At 39.7% G+C, this 22546-nt stretch overlaps 1 protein-coding gene across 1 annotated transcript in view; it reads left to right on the top strand.

The window, feature by feature from the left end:
* The window catches only part of LOC135116166 (WD repeat-containing protein 19-like), a 310907-nt gene that overhangs the window by 114413 nt on the left and 173948 nt on the right, over positions 1-22546 (top strand). Inside the window, exons 13-14 of the mRNA XM_064033436.1 lie at positions 10408-10555; positions 12181-12254. Coding sequence (XP_063889506.1) covers positions 10408-10555; positions 12181-12254 — 222 coding nt within the window. The remainder of the gene's footprint in view (positions 1-10407; positions 10556-12180; positions 12255-22546) is intronic.

The raw sequence follows: 22546 nt of genomic DNA, 5'->3' as shown, positions 1-22546 counted from the left end.
CTTCTAAATATTCCATCCATCTGTTTTTAACTATTCTTTCTACTATTTTTGCCACCACACTTGTTAGGGACACTGGTCTGTAATTTAATGGATCTTCTTTATTACCTCCTTTAAAAATGGGCACAATATTGGCTCTTCCAGTCTAGAGGAATTTTTCCTTCCTTAAAAGAACATACTATGGTATGGTGTATACCTTCTGCCAGTTGTTCACAACATTCCTTAAGTATCCAGTTGGACACTCCATCTGGTCCTTGAGCCTTACGTCCAAATCCTTCATAATCTTCGTAATTTCACTGATGTCCACCTGTATCTCTCTCATCACATTGTCTCTGTGCCATGCTCTTTCTCTTTCAAATTTGCTTTCTTTGGTAAATACTGACTGGAAGCACTTGTTCATTAATTCCGCTTGTAACCGTGTATCTTCGTATGTAATCTCATCTTTTGTTAATTCATCTATTGTTTGCCTGGTTTTCATCTTCCCATTCACATATCTGAAGAATAATTTCGGCTCATCTTTTCATTTGTTAACTATATCTTTCTCATAATTCCTTTCTTCATCTCTCAGGATTCTGATACAGTAAAATCCCTCTCATCCAGCACTCGAGTATCCGGCAGCTTCAAGTATCCGGCACATTTTTCCCCGAGCCTTAAAATCAATAAAAAATCAATGTTTACTCATAAAATCGATTAAAATTCCCGCGCGAGGCATACTTTGTCCCCTCGCCACCAGAGCGCACTGCTTCGCGCCACCCGCGGCCCACTGCACAGTATTTACTCAGTGACTCAGTCCCGTGTGTGCACTGTTTGTCGCCTGACGCCTTCATCATGCCTAAAGTTGTAGAAAAGAGGAAGCGTGTTGTGCTTACACTTAAGCAGCTGATCAGATCAGCTGCTGATTAAGATCAGCTGATCTTTGTTATGGTAAGATGCGTGAGTGTAGGGTGGTGATTGTGGACGTAATTTGACTTCTATTCAAGTATTCGGCATGTCAGCGGTCCCGTTGATGCTGGATAAGAGGGATTTTACTGTACATTTGTTTCTTGCCTTCTTAAAGTCTTCCCATTTCTCACTTCCCCCTTTTTTTTTCCATCTATTCCATGCTGCTTTTTTCTTTTATTGCTGTTATACATCTCATATTAAACCAGTCTTTTTTCTTTTTCAATTCCTTTATTTTGATCTTTGGTACATATCTACCGACCCCTTCATTATAAATTTCCATGAATATGTCCCACTTTTCCTGCGTACTGCTTGCCATGAACAGTTGTTTCCAATTAGCCTCTGCAAAATATTCCCTCAACCTGATAAAATCTGCTTTCCTGTAATTATATCTCCCATTCTTGTAAATTTAATTCCTATTTTCTATTGGACCACTGCCTATACTGAATTCAATTAACAAATGATCACTTTTACCTAGTGGGCACTGATAATTTATTCCTTCAATGATGTCCATTTCCTTTGTAAACACTAAGTCTAGCCTTGATGCCTCTTCATTACCCCCAAATCTTGTATTTTCTCCAATCCATTGGGTCATAGTATTTGTCATTATTAAATTTAGAAGCATATATCCCCATGACTCTTCTCCCCAGTCCGTGGTCCACTCTTCCCAGCATACCTCCTTGCAATTAAAGTCAACCATAAGTGTTATATTATTACTCTCTGCCAGTATTCTCTCCAAATAGTTACTAGTATCTCTTAACCATTATTTATAATCCTCTTGTGTCCATGCATTTGTCTTTGGGGGTACATAAGCCACTGCAAAATCTCTTCTTCCTTCTCCTTTTCTTTTTGTTTGAATTCTGATTACTTCTGCCATTCCTTCTCCTATTTCAACCTCTTCCATTGTTATACTCTTCTTTGTAAGTAACATGACTCCTCCCCCTTTCTTATTATTTCTTTGTTTTATCCACGCATTATAATTACTATTACCAATTCTTATATTTTCTATTGTCTCTTTTAATTTAACTTCAGTAATACCCATGATGTCAGGCTGCTTTATCTTAATATAATTATTCAGTTCTTGCAATGTTGATATTAAACCATTTATATTTGTATATGAAACTGTCCACTTTTTATTTTTGTCATACATTATTTACATTTTCTCTTCTTTTTTTGTCAGATACCACTTCCTGAGCCTCTCGTTTTTTACCTTCCAATAGAACTTTTTTTTTCTCTTCCTCTGTTCTGTTCTCGTTTTTTGCCTTTGCTTTTTTTATTAGATCGCTTACTTTGAGTCTCTCCTCCTCATTCATGTCCCTCTTTATCCAAACTTTCCTGTATTCTTTTTTCTTTTTTCTTTTTCTTTTTTTTTATGTAGGAAGAACACTGGCCAAGGGCAACAAAAATCTAATAAAAAAAAATGCCCACTGAAATGCCAGTCCCATAAAAGTGTCAAAGCAGTGGTCAAAAAATTGATGAATAAGTGTCTTGAAACCTCCCTCTTGAAGGAATTCAAGTCATAGGAAGGTGGAAATACAGAAGCAGGCAGGGAATTCCAGAGTTTACCAGAGAAAGGGATGAATGATTGAGAATACTGGTTAACTCTTGCGTTAGAGAGGTGGACAGAATAGGGGTGAGAGAAAAAAGAAAGTCTTGTGCAGTGAGGCCGTGGGAGGAGGGGAGGCATGCAGTTAGCAAGATCAGAAGAGGAGTTAGCATGAAAATAGTGGTAGAAGACACCTAGATATGCAACACTGCGGCAGTGAGAGAGAGGCTGAAGACATTCAGTTAGAGGAGAGGAGTTGATGAGACGAAAAGCTTTTGATTCCACCCTGTCTAGAAGAGCAGTATGAGTGGAAGCCCCCCAGACATGTGAAGCATACTCCATACATGGACGGATAAGGCCCTTGTACAGAGTTAGCAGCTGGGGGGTGAGAAAAACTGGTGGAGACGTCTCAGAACACCTAACTTCATAGAAGCTGTTTTAGCTAGAGATGAGATGTGAAGTTTCCAGTTTAGATTATAAGTAAAGGACAGACCGAGGATGTTCAGTGTAGAAGAGGGGGACAGTTGAGTGTCAATGAAGAAGAGGGGATAGTTGTCTGGAAGGTTGTGTCAAGTTGATAGATGGAGGAATTGAGTTTTTGAGGCATTGAACAATACCAAGTTTGCTCTACCCCAATCAGAAATTTTAGAAAGATCAGAAGTCAAGCATTCTGTGGCTTCCCTGCGTGATATGTTTACCTCCTGAAGGGTTGGATGTCTATGAAAAAACATGGAAAAGTGCAGGGTGGTATCATCAGCGTAGGAGTGGATAGGACAAGAAGTTTGGTTTAGAAGATCATTCATGAATAATAAAAAGAGAGGGGGTGACAGGACAGAACCCTGAGGAACACCACTGTTAATAGATTTAGGAGAAGAACAGTGACCGTCTACCACAGCAGCAATAGAACGGTCAGAAAGGAAACTTGAGATGAAGTTACAGAGAGAAGGATAGAAACCGTAGGAGGGTAGTTTGGAAATCAAAGCTTTGTGCCAGACTCTATCAGAGTCTGACACAAAGAGGATGACCAAGACTCAGTAAGGAAAGCCAGAAGATCACCAGTAGAGCGGCTTTGACGGAACCCATACTGGCGATCAGATAGAAGGTTGTGAAGTGATAAATGTTTAAAAATCTTCCTGTTGAGGATAGATTCAAAAACTTTAGATAGGCAGGAAATTAAAGCAATAGGATGGTAGTTTGAGGGATTAGAACGGTCACCCTTTTTAGGAACAGGTTGAATGTAGGCAAACTTCCAGCAAGAAGGAAAGGTACATGTTGACAGACAGAGCTGAAAGAGTTTGACTAGGCAAGGTACAAGCACGGAGGCACAGTTTCAGAGAACAATAGGAGGGACCCGATCAGGTCCATAAGCCTTCCAAGGGTTTAGGCCAGCGAGGGCATGGAAAACATCATTGCGAAGAATTTTAATAGGTGGCATGAAGTAGTCAGAGGGTGGAGGAGAGGGAGGAACAAGCCCAGAATCGTCCAAGGTAGAGTTTTTAGCAAAGGTTTGAGCGAAGAGTTCAGCTTTAGAAATAGATGTGATAGCAGTGATGCCATCTGGTTGAAATAGACGACGGAAAAAAGAAGCAAAGTTATTGGAGATATTTTTGGCTAGATGCCAGAAATCATGAGGGGAGTTAGATCTTGAAAGGTTTTGACATTTTCTGTTAATAAAGGAGTTTTTGGCTAGTTGGAGAACAGACTTGGCATGGTTCCGCGCAGAAATATAAAGTGCATGAGATTCTGGTGATGGAAGGCTTAAGTACCTTTTGTGGGCCACCTCTCTATCATGTATAGCACGAGAACAAGCTGTGTTAAACCAAGGATTAGAAGGTTTAGGACGAGAAAAAGAGTGAGGAATGTACGCCTCCATGCCAGACACTATCACCTCTGTTATGCGCTCAGCACACAAAGACGGGTCTCTGACATGGAAGCAGTAGTCATTCCAAGGAAAATCAGCAAAATACCTCCTCAGGTCCCCCCAACTGACAGAGGCAAAACGCCAGAGGCACCTTCGCTTAGGGGGATCCTGAGGAGGGATTGGAGCAATAGGACAAGATAAAGATATGAGATTGTGATCGTAGGAGCCCAACGGAGAAAAGAGTGTGACAGCATAAGCAGAAGGATTAGAGGTCAGGAAAAGGTCAAGAATGTTGGGCGTATCTCCAAGACGGTCAGGAATATGAGTAGGGTGTTGCACCAATTGCTCTAGGTCATGGAGGATAGCAGAGTTGTAGGCTAGTTCATCAGGATGGTCAGTGAAGGGAGAGGAAAGCCAAACCTGGTGGTGAGTATTGAAGTCTCCATGAATGGAGATCTCTGCAAAAGGGAAGAGGGTCAGAATGTGCTCCACTTTGGAAGTTAAGTAGTCAAAGAATTTTTTATAGTTAGAGGAGTTAGGTGAGAGGTATACAGCACAGATAAATTTAGTATGAGAGTGACTCTGTAGTCGTAGCCAGATGGTGGAAAACTCGGAAGATTCAAGAGCGTGGGCACGAGAGCAGGTTAAGTCATTGCGCACATAAACGCAGCATCCAGCTTTGGATCGAAAATGAGGATAGAGAAAGTAGGAGGGAACAGAAAAGGGGCTACTGTCAGTTGCCTCAGACACCTGAGTTTCAGTGAGGAAAAGAAGATGAGGTTTAGAAGAGGAGAGGTGGTGTTCTACAGATTGAAAATTAGATCTTAGACTGCGAATGTTGCAGAAGTTAATGAAGAAAAAGTTGAGGGGGGTGTCAAGACACTTAGGGTCGTCGACAGAAAGGCAGTCCGACCTGGGGACATTTATGGTCCCCTCCCCAGATGGGGACTCCGAGGCTGGTGTAGGAGTAGCCATGATGATTTTAAAATTTTTGAGTGAAGGTGTGTGTGTTATTAGGTGCTTGTAGTTTTGTGTGGAGGAAGAGAGTTGTCTTTAGAGGGCAGGCTGTGACTGCCCCCTTGTGTTGTGAGACAGAAAAGGAAACGTTCAGTGAGGTCACAGCTGGGTTTAATGATAAGTTCACAGCACCCCCTGAACAGTGCTTTAGACCTCACTGTCTTTTCCAGTTTTCATGCATTTGATATCACTTCCATGGCTGTTGTCCGTGCCCTAAATTTTACTTTCAGTGGTTGCTCTCCTCCTTCTATATACTTCCATAGTCTGTATTTCCTCAATTTCACTTATCCAGTCCTCCCCTTCTCTCTGTATATTTCTTACAACGTCCTCTGCTACCTTTTTTTGTTCTCTTTCCCTTTCGTATCTTACTTGCTCTGTTTTCTCTTTTAATCCATATATAACAATATATTTCTTTTTGTCCACTGTGTCCCTTACCATTGATTCCTTCTGTTTAATCTCTTTCACAATTTCCTTACTTAAATCTGTCTTTTCCTTCTTTTGCACTTCTATGATTTCTGTAAAGTTAAGTTTTTCTTCCTCTTTTTCCTTCCTCCAGATTTGATGTTCACTTTTCATCCCTATCACTTCATTTTCCTGTTTTTTAACAATGTAATTGTTTTCCTTCAATTTTGTTTTTAGATCATTGCATAGTGTTTTCAATTCTTTGTTTTCCTCTTTCAGGTCATGTTGTTTTTTTCTAATTTTTTCACTCTTTCAATGAGGTCATTGATCATCCATTCCATCAAAGCCACTTTCCTTTCTTGCATTTTATCGTGTAGTTCATTATCTTCCTCAAATTCTGGGAATAGTGACCCCGTTGGCAACACTCCGCTCCCACCTATGGCGTCTGCCTTGTTGGAGCTTTTATTCATTTTATTACCTCTGTTATTACTTAAATTTTCCCTTACTTATTTATTTCTGGAGACAGGACAACTCTACTTGAGCACAGCTCCTACCTGGGAACAGATTCTAGGCTCCTAGTGGTGGCCGTGGTCAAACAAAATCTTTCTCTGTTGGAGCTTGGATCGCTGCTTGTTTACTCAACGACGACGTGTGTGTGTGTGTGTGTGTGTGTGTGTGTGTGTGTGTGTGTGTGTGTATTTATTTACTAGTTGTGGTTTATGGGAGGGAAGTAATCTCATAGTATCCCATCTATATCTATCCAGTTTGGTCTTAAAAGCATGAACAGTTTCGGCATTCACAACGTCTTCACTGAGTTGATTCCATTTGTTCACACTTCTATGAGGAAAACTATACTTTTTGATGTCTCTTCTACAGTTAAATTTCTTCAATTTCTTACTGTGTCCCATTGTACTCTCTGTCAAAAGTTATAAAACATTCTTTGTCCACATTTTTCATACCATTCGTCATTCTATAGATGTTTATTAAATCTCCTCTTCTCTTCTTTTTTCAAGGATAGGAATTTCCAACAATCTTAATCTCTTGTCATAGGTCAACTTACTCAACTCCATGTGTGTGTGTGTGTGTGTGTGTGTGTGTGTGTGTGTGTGTGTGTGTGTGTGTGTGTGTCATTCACTTTTGGTCATCTGCTGGTCACCCAGCCAGTCGTTCCCTTAAGGAAAGAGCTCAGAGCTCATACTGACCAGTCTTTGTGTAGGACATGTGTCAGGAAGGCATAGGAGAGAGAGAGGGGGAGATAGGTGTGAGCATGTTGGAGGGTCAGGTCATGCTGAAATGGGAGAGGTGAGTTCAAGGCAAGTAGATGAGGGAGTGGAGAGGATGGAAGGGGCTGAGATGAGGGGATTAGGTGAAGTAAATGTAGATGAGTTGTATAAATATTTCATAGATAAATTGCATACAGGTCAGTTAGCAAACATCCCATATATAAGATCACAATAAGATCACAGAAAAATTACCCTAAATGGATGACTGCTAGGTTAAAACATTATATAGGGCAGAAGAGAAGTGTATATAAGAGATTAAGGCCACAATGTAATGAATTTGTTTGAACAGTCAGGAGGTTTATGAGGAAAGCTAAGGGGAATTATGAATTAAAGGCAGCCAGCCCGGTGAAGATGGACCCCAAGGGATTTTATCAGGCATACAGGACAAAGAACAAGTATACTATAGGTACATTAAAGGCAGCAGATGGGGAGCAGGTTAGTTCTGGGGAGGAGATTAGGAAAATTCTGAATGAGTATTTTTAACTGTCTTCACCCGGGAAAATATGTAGGATATGCCAAATAGTGAACAGATGTTTAGAGCAGATGAGAATGAGAAGCTGACAAATATTTCCATAACTAAGGAGATAGTGGAACAGGAGATAGATAGGCTAAAAAAGTTCAAGACACCAGGACCAGATGAAATATATTCCAGAGTACTTTAGGAATGCAAAGAGGTTATTTGTGAGCCGTTAGTTTCTGTCTTTAGGAAATTACTTAAGTCAGGTGAGGTACCAGTAATGTGGAGGCATGCTAATGTAGTACCCATCTTTAAGAAAGGTGATAAAACTTTAGCGTCTAATTATAGATCTGTCAGCTTAACTTCAGTAGTAGGTAAAATATTGGAGTCAGTAATAGCGAGGAGCATTAGGGAACATTTAGACAAACATAACCTGATAAATCACTCACAGCATGGCTTCACAAAGGGGAAGTCTTGCCAGACGAACTTGTTAAGTTTTTACAGTAAAGTGTACAAGGCAGTAGATAATGGTGATAGTTATGACATCTTATATCTGAACTTTAGTAAAGCATTTGACAAGATGCCCCATCAAAGGCTCCTGATAAAGGTTAGGGCACACAGGATAGATGGAAAGGTGTTAAGCTGGATAAGGTCATGGCTAAGCAACAGGTGACAAAGAGATGTAATAAATGGCTCTAAATCCAAGTGGGGTCACGTAATTAGTGGGGTGCCACAGGGTTCAGTATTAGGGCCATTATTGTTTTTAATATATATCAATGACTTGGGTAGTGGAATTTGTAGTGATGTTAGTAAATTTGCAGATGACACAAAGATAGGTAGATTAATTAGGTCAGAATCAGATGCCATTGCCTTGCAGGCAGATTTAGATAGGATGAATGAATGGATGGACAGATGGCAAATGCAGTTTAATATCAGCAAATGCGAAGTACTTAGCATAGGTAGAGGAAACCCGCACATTAGGTACACATTAAACAACAAAACTCTGGTAGATACAGGGTACAAGAAAGATTTAGGAGTTGTAGTTAGCTCTGAACTCTGTCTAGGAAAACAATGCATAGAGGCCAGAAACAGGGCAAATAGTGTATTAGGATTCATTTTTAGGAGTGTTAAAAGTAGAAGGCCCCAAGTAGTATTAAAGTTATACTTGGCGCTGGTCAGACCTCATGTAGACTACGCTGTGCAGTTCTGGTCCCCACATTACAAGAAAGATATAGGTTTATTAGAATCAGTACAGAGGAGAATGACTAAAAGGATACAGGGGATGAGGAGTATTCCTTACGAGGTGAGATTGAAGCTGTTAGATTTACATTCCTTAGAGAGACATAGGTTAAGAGGGGACCTGATAGAGGTCTTTAAGTGGTACAACAAGGAGGATGTAGGCAAAATTCTTAGGATCAGCAACCAGGATAGAACAAGAAATAATGGGTTTAAGCTTGAAAAATTTAGGTTTAGGAAAGAGATAGGAAGACTTATATCAGGTCCTCTCTTAACCTACATCTCTCTAATTAGGTATCCTATTTCCATCTATTATCCTCATCCATAAACCTGTCTAATCTTCTCTTAAAGCTCTTTAATGTCCTAGCACTAACAACTTGATTACTGAGTCCGTTCCACTCATCTACCACTCTATTTGAGAACCAATTTTTTCCTATCTCCTTCCTAAACCTAAATTTTTCAAGCTTGAACCCGTTATTTCTTGTTCTACCCCGGTTGCTGATCCTAAGAATTTTGCTTACATCCCCCTTGTTATAACCTTTATACTACTTAAAGACTTCTATCAGGTCCCCTCTTAACCTACGTCTCTCTAAAGAATGTAGATTTAACAGCTTCACTCTTGCCTTGTAAGGAATACTCCTCATCCCCTGTATCCTTTTAGTCATTCTCCTCTGTACTGATTCTAATAGACCTATATATATATCTTTCCTGTAATGTGAGGACCAGAACTGCACAGTGTAGTCTAGATGAGGTCTGACCAGCGCCAAGTATAACTTTAATATTACTTCCAGCCTTCTACTTTTAACACTTCTAAAAATTAATCCTAGTACCCTATCTGCCCTGTTTCTGGCTTCTATGCATTGTTTTCCTAGATGGAGTTCAGAGCTAACTATAACTCCTAAATCTTTCTCGTACCCTGTACCTACTAGAGTTTCGTTGTTTAATGTGTACCTACTGTGTGGGTTTCCTCTACCTACACTAAATACTTTGCATTTGTTGATATTAAATTGCATTTGCCATCTGTCCATCCATTCATTCATCTTATCTAAATCTGCCTGCAAGAAGATGGCATCCAATTCTGATCTAATTAATCTACCTACCTTTGTGTCATCCACAAATTTACTATCATCACTACTAATTCCAATACTAATATTTAGTATTGGATAGGAACCTGGAACATTGTCAAGAGGAAGATAGAGAAAGATCCTCCTGATAGTTCTCTTTGCATGAGAAGAGACCTTTGTCTTTTTCCAGCATGGAGACTCCAGCTGTGGGACTAAATAATGACTGATACCAATTACATTAGCAATCACATCTGTCTGGTGCCTTTGTTCTTTTAGTGTAACTATCATGGAGGTATCATCTCCTTACTTCCAAACATGTGGATTAGATTCGCAAAAGTTGTACAGGATGGTCTGGGAAAAAAAAATCATAAGAAGACAGCTTCTTCCTCTGTGATAGTAGACCAAACACTGGTAAGCCACCTGATGCCTTACAAGCAATGCAGAGAGTCTGGTTTTATGCTATGCTGGCAACCAATAATTTTTGCCACATTCATTTTCCTGAGAGTACCACATCTCAGAAAGCCAATAGTCTTTATTGATCCAAGCTGCCCAACCAAATCGTCCACAAATTCTGTACTCGTATGTTGCTGTCTTGTTTCTTGCAGGTCAATGATGACTTGCTGGAAGTGCCACAGTTTCCAGGGTCGTGTCATGGCTGTCTGTGGGAGAACTCACCAAGTGACCGGCACGTCTTCACCTTGTTTGATGAGAAGCAACTCTACACCTACATCTACCACCAGGAGCACATCAAAGGTGGACAGCATGTACCATAATCTCTTTTTCTTAGTAATGACTAAGCCCAATGGCTTAGCAAAATAAATACAACTCTTTTAAGATTGTAGAGATGGTAAATACATACATACAAAACTAAAACCACAGATATTTAAGCTAGGAGGCATGAGTGGTGGATACTGTGGTGGCTGCTCATTTTCCCATTAAATGTAGTGGTTTAGTATTACAATCTGTTATTCCATTACTGGCACAGCACTCTAGGTTTAACTGATTTTTTAGTTGGCAGATGTTAGAGGTTGCTGCCTTATATATGGTACCATTATAAAAACAGGTGGTAAACCTACACAAAAGGTATATAATAAGTTACTAATATCCTAGCAAGAAATCAAGGGTCAACCTGTTCTCAAGATCAGCTTATATATGGATAAATATGGTATTAATATTTAGAAATTACCGATAGCAGAGGAGCAAGGAAGAAACAGATGTCACAGTCCAAACAGATGAAATAGAAGCCACCATCTTAACAGAAGTAGTATTATAGTGACTGTGACAGCTGGTAGCACCATGATTCCATCATGCTACAAAAGACAGTTCACATTATTCTCAGAAGTATAATTGCTAAATATTCACTTGTTGTGTCAACTGCTCTGTGCCAGGGACATACACATGTATGTCATTTCAGCATGCAGTGAGGTTCCTATGAAATTGCACTTCAGTCTTCCTTGCTTTAATGATGTATGCATTATCCATTTAGTAATAGTGCTATTTTTCATTACTTTGCCATTTGGTAAAATTTTCTATCATATGTTTATGTCTCTAGCAACTGTACTTATCAGGCAGCATTGTCAAAAGCTCCTCCATGCCAAATACCCCAACCTTTGGGATAGTTCCTGCTCTGTTGTATGATTCTATCAGATATCACCATCACCGCGCCATGATGCGTCCCAAAATTCTTAGAGCCAACTGTATGTTATAATCAATAAGGAAAGTAGAGATGTAACCTAATTTTTGGGGATGATGGTCAGCTTTGTAGAGCACCAAGTTAAGAGTGCAAAAAGTGCAAGCATGAAGAGGGTTATGGCCATAATGTAAGTTAATTAGTTTAAATTATGGGCAGTTGGTGGTTGAGCACCAGTTGGCAACCTCTTTCCATTTTCATAGGTACAAGTCCATAGGGTTAAAAGGAGTGAGTGGAGAAAAGAAACAATGTTTCAGAGATTACACAACCTTCCAGTCTCTGAGTCCTAAAAGTCAGTGCTTCCAAAGAACTTTTTTTTTTTCTTCAGATATCAAATATCAGGCAACCTGTGCCTCTACCACAGCATTAACTAATCACTTGATCTGCAAAACACATCCACAGAGCTAATAAAACTGATTAGGACAACAGACACGACTAAGATGCATATTAAACAGCCATGACAAATTGAACAGTCTTTTGTTAAAACCACATGCTCTAGATTTAATTACCACATTAATATCTTCTGTGTACTTTTATAATTGCATAGATAGGATGTGCATATTTGAGGAATGAGTGTATTGTGATATAAGACATAGAAGAGCTGTGCTGTAGAATGTATATAGTCACACTGTAGCTCATAAATACAGCCAAATCTGAATACAGCAAAACTATTCATTGTGATTCACAGGTCACCATTTGGAGTTAATTGGAGTGACCAAGTTCCCCACCAGCCAGGTTCCTCTACTCCTTTACAATGGGGAGGTAAGAACAAATAAATGGCCATTTCTTAGGTTGAAAATTTAGGACATGATAGAAAGGCCTCTAGTAACTCTTGGCTTTAAAAATAGAATATTTACTTACTGTAACCATAAAAACATGACAAATCTTTACCAATTATTTAGTAATGAAGAGATGTGTTGTGCCTCAAGCAGAAAAAGCTCACAAATATATAGTAGACTACTTGACTTACATTATATTGTGGTTTCAGTGGTCTTTGTTGAAATGTAGGGCACAAGTTTGGTCACAATATACTTGTAGTACATAATCAAAACATCCATAGATTGAAATACACAAGAAAGCTCTTTAGAGATTTTCACATTTAACACATAACAATACAACACCACATCATGTGTCTTTGTTTTACACTGCTTTGTTGTGATACAAGAGAGAGAGAGAGAGAGAGAGAGAGAGAGAGAGAGAGAGAGAGAGAGAGAGAGAGAGAGAGACTTGCTCTTCTTTCATTGTTCAGTTATATGAATGTGATATGCATATGTATATATTTAACAAAATCATGTATTTACCTAATTGTATTGTACAGGGCACAAGCCAAAGCTCATTTTGTCCTGTCTCCTTAACCATATTTATCCAGTTTCTCTGGAAACTGGATAAATCATTCTCTGGAATGATTTGAACTGTTTGCCACTGTTGTGGCAAACAGTTCAAATCATTCCAGATTTCAAATCATTCCTTCAAAATTCCTTCAAATCATTCCAGATTTCAATAGTTCAATATGGGAAGCTGCATTTCTTGATGTAACTCAAACACCCACTCTTCTTTATTTTCTTCCCATACCTCCTCGTACATTTCTCTCTCTCCTCCATCTGTGGTACCAAGTCATTTCTGTCTATTCTTTCAATATTGTTTACTGATTTGTTCAGTGTTATCAGATCTCCTCTTTCTTTCCTCTCTTGTAGTGTTGGTAAACTCATCCCTTCAAGTCTTTATTCATAGCTTAAGTCTTTCAATTCTGGTACCATCTTTATCACTATCCTCTGTATTTTTTCCAGTTTCCTTATGTCTTCTTTCCTATGTGGAGCCCAAACTACTGCTACGTATTCTAATTTAGGATGTATCATGCTTGTTAAAATTTTCTTCATCATTTCTTTATCTAAATAGTTAAATGCCACCTTAATGTTTGTTAACAAGCTGTATGTAGAGCTAAATATCCCGTTTATGTGCCTTTCAGGGAATAGTGTGACCTGAATAATAATTTTCTTCATTACGTTTCATTATTGTTTCTCCTTTTATTTTGTAATTCCATGAAGTTTGCTTTTTACTTTTTGCTATTTCTATTTTCTGGCATTAGATTCTAGTTTTCATTTGTGTATTTACCTAGTTGTGGTTTACAGGAAGGGAGTAATCTCTTAGTATTGTATCTCTATATCTAGTTTGATCTTAAAAGTGTGGACAGTTTAGGCATTCACAACATCATCACTGAGTTCATTCCATTTGTTTATACTTCTGTGAAGAAAAATATACTTCTTGATGTCTCTTCTACAGTTAACTTTCTTCAACCTTTTACTGTGTCCCCTTGTACTCTGTTTGTCTAAATTTATAAAACATTCTTTGTCCATATTTTTCATACTATGACTATAAGAAATTCTTTGACTACTTAACTTTCAAAGTGGAGCACATTCTGACTCTATTCCCTTTTGTCAGAGATCTTCATTCTTGGAGATTTCAATATTCACCACCAGCTTTGGCTTTCCTCTCCCTTCACTGACCATCCTGGTGAACTAGCCTTCAACTTTGCTATCCTCCATGACTTAGAACAATTGGTGGAAAACCCTACTCATATTCCTGACTGTCTTGGAGATATGCCCAACATTCTTGACCTTTTCCTGACCTGTAATCCTTTTGCTTATGGTGCCACCCTCTCTTCTCTGTTGGCCTCTTCTGATCACAATCTCATATCTGTATCTTGTCCTATCGCTCCAATCCCTCCTCAAGATCCCCCTAAGTGAAGGTGCCTCAGGCATTTTGCCTCTGCTAGTTGGGGGGACCTGAGGAGATATTTTGCTGATTTTCCTTCCACTTCCACTTCTAATCATCACTTGTAGAATCTCAGTCTTGTCTTCACTTTTTATTACCTTCTCCACTTTAATGCATTTTTTTTAGTCAGAATGATCACTCCATCTCCTCCCTTGTCACTTCTGTTTCTCATCCATAAATTATATTTATCATCTCCAATGTCAGGAGTTCCCCATTCATTTTTCCATTTTGTCTCACATAATACAACATCCAGTGGAGTTGTGTTTAACAACTCATTTATTTTCCTCTTTGTTGACATTAATCCATTTACATTAGTATAACATATTCATAACAGATTAATTTCCTTTAACCTGTCTTCATATTTTAATTCTTCCAGTTCTGGAACCATCTTCGTTGCCATCCTTTGTATCCTTTCTAGCTTTTTTTACTTGTTTCTTCTTGTGGGGAGACCACACTGATGCAGTACATTCCAGCTTTGGTCTAATTATAGTGGTAATTATATTTCTCATCATATCTTTATCCATGTAATGGAATGCTGCTCCAATATTTGTCATCATTTCATATGTATTTCTAAATGTCTTTTCTACATGCTTCTCTGACTTTTGACTATCTGTATTATCACTCCCATATCTTTCTCTTGTATTTTTATAATTTCTTCGTTTCCCATTTTATATGTCCATTTTGGTCTCTTTTCATTTTTTTCCCAAATCCATTACATGACATTTTTTCACATTAAATTCCATCTCCAATTTCTTACTCCAGTCCCAGATTTTATTCAAGTCCTCTTATAGAATTTCACAGTCTTTGTTGTATCTTATATATCTGTAATTTTGCATTGTCTGCAAACAAACTCATGTAACTCTACTCCTTCAGGTGTATCATTTATGTAGATCAGGAAAAGTATTAGTGCCAGCACTGATCCTTGTGGTACTCCACTGTCTACATTTCTCCATTTCAATTTTACCTCTCTTACCACCATTTTAATTTCTCTTCCCTTTAAGTAACTTTCCATCCAGTTTTTATTTTTCTATTTAAACCTCCTATATTTTCTAGCTTCTATAGCTTTTGTGGGGAACTTTGTCAAAAGTTATTTTTTTCAGATCTAAATACACACAATCTGTGTGTGTGTGTGTGTGTGTGTGTGTGTGTGTGTATGCGCATTTGTATAGTTGTATTTACCTAGTTGGCATGAGCCAAAGCTCATTTTGTCCTGTCTCCATAACCATATTTATTCAGTTTCTCTTTAAGCATGTTTACACTATTTGCTATAACCACCTTTTCCTTCAAATCATTCCAGATTTCTATAGTCCTATAAAAGAAGCTGCATTTCTTGATGTTGCTTGAACATCCAGTCTTCTTTATTTTCTTTCTATGCCCCCTTGTACATCTCTCTCCCTCCTCCATATGTGGTATCAAGTCATTTCTGTCTATTCTTTCTATATTGTTTACTGATTTGTACATTGTTATCAGATCTCCTCTTTCTTTCCTCTCTGTTGGTAAACTCATCTCTTCAAGTCTTTATTCATAGCTTAAGTCTTTCAATTTTATGTCTGCAAATCACTCCTCTGCCACCGCTCGCTTTCCTATGAGAGACACCATGCTGCCTCGCCACTTCAGTACTTGTGTTGTTTTCGTTATGATCAGACGTCTGCGCTCCAACTTCGTGCAGGTAGCCTTCTTCCCGTTATCCTGGTTTGGAGTGGAAAGGCTTTACCTCGGCCTGTTATCCGTTTAGGAGCAGGCCGCAACGTCACCCTGTTATCCATACAGGAGCAGGGGAGTGCCCGTTCTGGTGCACTGAGAAGGGAGTTTACGACTCTCGTTCTCCTTGACAAACAAACAATTCCGCTGCTACCTCCTGCCAGACAACATGTCAGAAGTGCCGTCACCGAGCTTGAGGGCTGCACCTACTTACAAGCATCATAAAAGCAAAGGATCCTCGAGAAAGGACTCCTACAGTACCGGTAGGAGCTCTACCAGCAGGAAAGGTTCGGTGCGAGAACGTCTACATGGAGTTACCAGTGACTCAGAGGAAGATGTTTACCGGCCTCCACCTACTGTTGCTAGGGCTTCTACTACACAGGAAGAGGCCTGTGCTCCACCCTGGCAAATGATTATGGACTCTTTGGCTGAATTACGAGCGGAAATGGAGGAAATGAAGAAGGAGAGAGAAAAAGCGCCAGATGACGTTGATGTCGCCAGCCATGATGTCAACACACTTCCCACAGTAAGTGTCAGAGGCGGTGCCAGCCCAAGTTTCTCAGGGTTTCCCTAGGTACAGCAGGCTGCCCAGGAGGAGGTTTTTCAGGAAGTTTTAACCACGGATAGTGTCCTCAGGCAGTGTTCTAGGTCTTACGGCCCAGTGGATGATATCTCAGAAGAGATTGACAAGCATGTTGCAGACATGGTAAATCATGTGTTTGACAGTGGCATGTGTGAGGAGGAATACAAGGAGATTATGGAGGCTGATGTTGTGAAGAGGCCAAGAAACTGCCCGGCTTTGGCACCTGTTGAATGTAACACTCAGGTGCTGGAGGCACTAAAAACAGATGGTAAGAAGGCTGACTTTCGTATGAAAGAAATTAGCAAGGACATAGTTAAGGCTGCCACGATTGTCACCAAGTCACTCACAGTTTTGGACAAGGTTGCCCAGGAGGGTAACCAGGAGATGGCCAACGAAATCCATATGCTTAATGGAGCTCTGGCCTTGCTTGGACATGCACATCACAGGAACAACCTGACAAGGAGATTCTTGATTAAGAGGGAGATCAATCAAAAATATGCGCATTTATGCTCTGACAAGGCTCCGATGACTAGATTACTTTTTGGCGACGATGTTTCTCAGTCGGCCAAGACCATTGAGGAATCGGAGAGACTCAAGTCTAAGTTCACGGCCAAGAAACAGTTACCTACTTGGAGGTTCAATGCTGGAAGAGGCAGAGGCTCTTTTGGGAGAGGGCCTTCACGGGGTGTTTTGTCTAGGTACCACCCCTATAGCCACCGCGTTTCTGGCCAAAGGCTAGACCACAGACAGACCTTCCAGCGACAGACTTCTGAAGCAAAAAACTCCAGGGGCCGGGGGACCAACAACCCCTGGCAATAATTGAGGTAAGACCTGATTTTGAAGCAGGCAGGCTTCAACAATTTGTGCATGAGTGGAAAAAATTAACACATGATCCTAATATTCTTGACATTGTGGCACATTGGCATTTGGATATTAAATTTGACGAGATCAGTCACTTATTTTCTGAGGATATTACTTATGGTTTTAGTGAAGAGGAAAGATGTATTGTCACTCAAGAGGTTGATAAGCTATTAGAACTTGGGGTTTTAAAACTTACAATAAGACAGGAGGGATAGATTTTATCCCCTGTATTGCTGCGTCAGAATAAGGATGGTGGCTATAGAATGATATTAAACTTAGAAAAACTAAACAGGCATATTGATTACAAACATTTTAAAATGGAAAATTTCGAGCAGGCAGTTCGCCTGGTGAACAAAGGGGATTACATGGCCTCTGTGGACCTCAGACACGCTTACTATTCGGTCAGGATTGCGGAGGAGCAACAGAAATTTCTTTGTTTTTGGTGGCAATGCAAGATCTATCAATTTACCTGCCTTCCAAATGGGGTTTCTGAAGGGCCTCGCCTATTCACTAAGTTAATGAAACCTGTTTTTGCTACCTTGAGACAGAGAGGTTACACTATTACAAGTTACATAGATGACACTCTTATTACCCACTGTTCGTTAGAAGGATGCTATGAGAATATTAATGCAACCCTTGAGCTACTTCAGCAGGTAGGCTTTTGTATTAATGTGAAGAAATCTGTCTTTGTGCCAATGCAGCATTTAGAGTACTTGGGAAACATCATAGACTCTGTGTCAATGACAGTTACTTTACCTGACAGAAGGAGAGAGAAAATAGTTCAAAGCTGCACACGACTTATTCACCGGAGTCGTGACACGATCAGGAATGTGGCCAAAGTGATCGGATACTTGGTTGCAGCAGTTCCCGCGGTTGAAATGGGGAAATTACATTATAGGTATCTAGAGATGGTGAAAATCTCAGCATTGCAGTGGACAAAAGGTAATTTTGACAAGTGGATAGACATCACAGCTGACATCAAGAAAGATCTCCTTTGGTGGATCACTAATGTTGACGTACAAGACAGAAAAATTCTTAGAACTGGCACAGAATTACACCTTTACACGGATGCCTCAAACTTGGGTTGGGGTGGATGCCTTAATGATCAATCTATTAATGGCAGATGGTCTGAGACTGAAATGGGATTACATATAAACTCAAAGGAACTAAAAGCCATCCTATTTGCAGTGAAGTCCTTTGCCCATCTGATCAGAGGAAAGCACATTAAGGTGTTTTCAGACAACGCCACAGCAGTAGCTTATATAAATCAAATGGGGGGCACGAAATCACCAGCATGTAATGACATCAGTTGGGAAATCTGGGATTGGTGTATAGAATACAATGTTTGGATTACATGTTCTCACATCCCAGGAAGTGGTAATTCTATGGCAGATGCAGCTTCAAGACAGTTTAATGATAGACATGAATGGAAATTAAATGTGAGAATTTTTAGAGAGCTTTGCAAAATTTTTGGTGTCCCCAGCGTTGATCTGTTTGCCTCCAGGTTAAATAACCAGGTTCCTCGTTTTTGTTCTTGGCATCCTGACCCAAAGGCAGAACACTTTGATGCCTTTACTATACCTTGGTCACAGTTTCCTCTGGTCTACATTTTTCCCCCGTTTGCTCTGACGCCTTCAAAAGTTGCGTGCAGAGATGGTGAGAGGGTGGTTCATTGTGCCCTTATGGCCATCACAACCTTGGATGGGAACCCTCCTGAAGATGCTCATCACCGAGCCCCGGATAATCATGTGGAGGAAGGATATTCTGCGGCATCCGGCTTCAGAGGAGGAACACCCTGTCATGAAGCACACCCTGTTGATGGCATGTCTCTTGTCCGGCAACACCTTCGAGCAAGAGGCATTTCGACAGCGGGTACGGACATCCTCATGGCCTCCTGGAGACCAGCGACACAGAGACAGTATCAGACACATGTCACCAGATGGATACAGTTTTGTGACAGAGGGCACATCAATCCCCTTGCTCCCAGTTTAACAGATGTCATACAATTCTTATCTGACACTTTCCACAGGGGTGTCGCCTATGACTGCGTTAACACAGCGAGGGGAGCCCTCTCTTCACTTGGCATCGTGGTGGATGGGTGCCAAGCAGGGAATCACCCTCTGGTTAACAGGTTTCTGAGGGGAGTCTTCAACCTGAGACCACCTGTGCCCTGTTACACACAGACCTGGGATGTAAACTTGGTGCTGGAACAGCTGCGTACCCTGGAGCTGTTACGCACACTTACACTAAAAGAACTCACACTGAAACTTGTAATGCTGATGGCACTCACACAAGCTGCCAGAGTGCAAAAGCTGCATTTGTTAGTGTTGAACAATATTTCCATTGGTGAAATCTCTATTTGTGTATCATTAGGAGATAACATTAAGCAATGTTGGCCAAAATTCAATGTAAAATATGTGCAATTTACAGCATATGCTACTGATAAGAGGCTATGTGTTTGTGAGACATTAAAAATGTACATTGAGAGGACTGCCCAGTTTCGGACTGATGGGGATCAGAGGAACGGTCCTTTATTCCTTAGTATTGTGAGACCCCATAAACCTGTCACTAGAGACACTATTGCTAAATGGCTCAGAATTATGCTGAACAGGTCGGGTGTGGACACCAAGATCTATTCAGCTGGCAGCGTTAGGCAGGCTGCAGTGTCAAGGGCAAAGGCCATGGCGGTACTAATTGCACATATCTTGGCAAAGGCTGGGTGGTCAAGGGAAGCTACTTTTGCCAAGCATTATGACAAAGAGGCTCTTGGGAACATTGACACTTTCCAGGAAGGGGTACTGGGTTAGTGTGTACCACCTTTAGTTGCACGTAATATTTTTGATTAACTACATACATATGTATTGAATATGTAACTTCATCACAATATGTTATTTTGTTTCTCGTATGTTTTCTTTACCCATTGCACATTCTTGATTACTTATGTTCTGTACTCCACCCACATGGCTTCAAAATCTTATAGGAAAGCAAGCGGTGGCAGAGGAGTGATTTGCAGGCATAAAATTGTAAAAGTACACAAGACTTACCGCAGGTCAGTTGAAATGTGCTTTGGATTTTATGATGCAAATCACCTCTGCCAGCAGTGAGCTTTCATATGCCCTCCGCTCCCTCCCGAAGCTATAGGGTGTCACATACTTGGACAGTTACGTTGGATTGCTTAAAAAATTATCATGTGGGTGGTCGTACACTTTAAAGTCTGAAATGGCGAGGCAGCATGGTGTCTCTCATATGAAAGCTCACTGCTGGCAGAGGTGATTTGCATCATAAAATCCGAAGCACATTTCAACTGACCTGCGGTAAGTCTCATGTACTTCTACAATTCTGGTACCATCTTTATCGCTATCCCCTGTATTCTTTCCAGTTTCCTTATGTCTTTTTTCCTATGTGTAGCCCAAACTACTGCTGTGTATTCCAATTTAGGATGTATCATGCTTGTTATAATTTTCTCATCATTTCTTTATCTGAATAGTTAAACATCACATTAGTGTTTGTTAACAAGCAACAAGCTGTATGTAGAGCTGAATATCCTGGTTATGTGTCTTTCAAGTGCTATTGTGTCCTGAATCTTTTTTTTTTTTCATTATTATTTCTCCTCCCATTTTGTGCTTCCTTGAAGGTCCTTTTTTACTTTTTCCTATTTCCAACATGTGGCATTTTCTGGCACTAAATTCTAGTTTACATCTTAGGCTCTGCATATATCTTGTCAATATCCTTTTGTATCTCCTTGCAGTCATTTTCATCCTTTATCATTTTCATTATTTTTGCATCATCAGCATACAGGTTTATATAACTATTTAGATCCTCTGTCATATAATTTACATATATTTGAAACATAATAGGCTCTAACACAGATCCTTGCAGTATCCCTCTTTTCACTTTTGTCCCTGGTTGAATTAGTGTCTCTGATTACTGTTCTCATTTCCCTCCCTTGTAAATAATCCTCCATCCATCTCAATGTTGCTCCCTTTAGTCATCCTCCATTCTCTAACTTCCACATAAGACTTTTGTGGGGGATTTTTATCGAATGCTTTCTTGAGATCTAGGTATACTGTATCAACCCATCCGTTCCTCTCTTGCACTTCATCTATTACTCTTGTATAGAAGCTCAGTAGATTCGTGACACAGGATGTCTCTTTCCTGAATCCAAATTGCTTTTCTGTAATTATCTTTTCATCTAGAAATTTCACCCATGTGTCTTTAATTAATTTTTCACAAAGCTTGCTTACACTACTTGTTAGTGACACCAATCTATAATTTGATGGTTCCATTTTATATCCCCCTTTGTATATTGACACTATGTTAGCTCTTTTCCATTCCCTTGGTACTTTTCCTTCTTTCAACGAGTTTTTAATTATATCCCATATGGGTTCTTCCATTTGTTCTCTTCATTCTTTTCATATTCTTCCATTTACTTGATAGCTTTTCTAACATCCAGCTCTTCCAGCAGTTTCTTGATTTCTTGTCTCTTTACTTGTATCTCCTGTATTCCCTCATTCTGTGATACCACTTTCAGTGCCACAAATTCGGGTTCCTTTGTGAACACAGATTGAAAACTCTCATTCATCAGTTCACTCATCTTAGTAGTTTCATAAATTCTTTCTTCTCTTTTTAAATTATTAATGTCATTCCTATATTTCATTTTTCCATTCACATATCTGTACAAGTGTTTGGGTTCTTCCTTGCATTTTCTTACTATGTCACTTTCAAAGTCTTTCTTCTCTTTTTTATTATACTATATTCATCCCTTGCCTTTCTGTATTCTTCTCTAGCATTTCTGTTCAGTTGTCTCATCACTTTCTTCCATGTCCTGTCCTTTTTCTTTTTTTGCTTTTACACACCTGACATTATAACATTCATGTCTCCCAATTTTCAATTTACAACTTGGCAGAAACTGTTGCACCCCCTCTCTATACTTGCTTGGAAATATCTTGTATTTTTCTTGCACTACTTTAATTTCAAATAGCTTTTTCCAGTTAGTTTTTCCGTAGGAGGAGGCAGTAGGCACCTGCTGAAGCAGTAATTACTCCCAGTGAGGTCTAAAGCACTGGATCATGGTGTGCTGTGAACTTAATCATTAAACCCAGCTGTGACCTCACTGAATGTTTCCCTTTATGTCTCA

This window comes from Scylla paramamosain, chromosome 30, assembly GCF_035594125.1.
Source record: "Scylla paramamosain isolate STU-SP2022 chromosome 30, ASM3559412v1, whole genome shotgun sequence".
Lineage (NCBI taxonomy): Eukaryota > Metazoa > Arthropoda > Malacostraca > Decapoda > Portunidae > Scylla > Scylla paramamosain.
The sequence above is the reverse complement of the archived record's forward strand: the minus strand, read 5'-3'. Positions and strand labels throughout refer to the sequence as shown.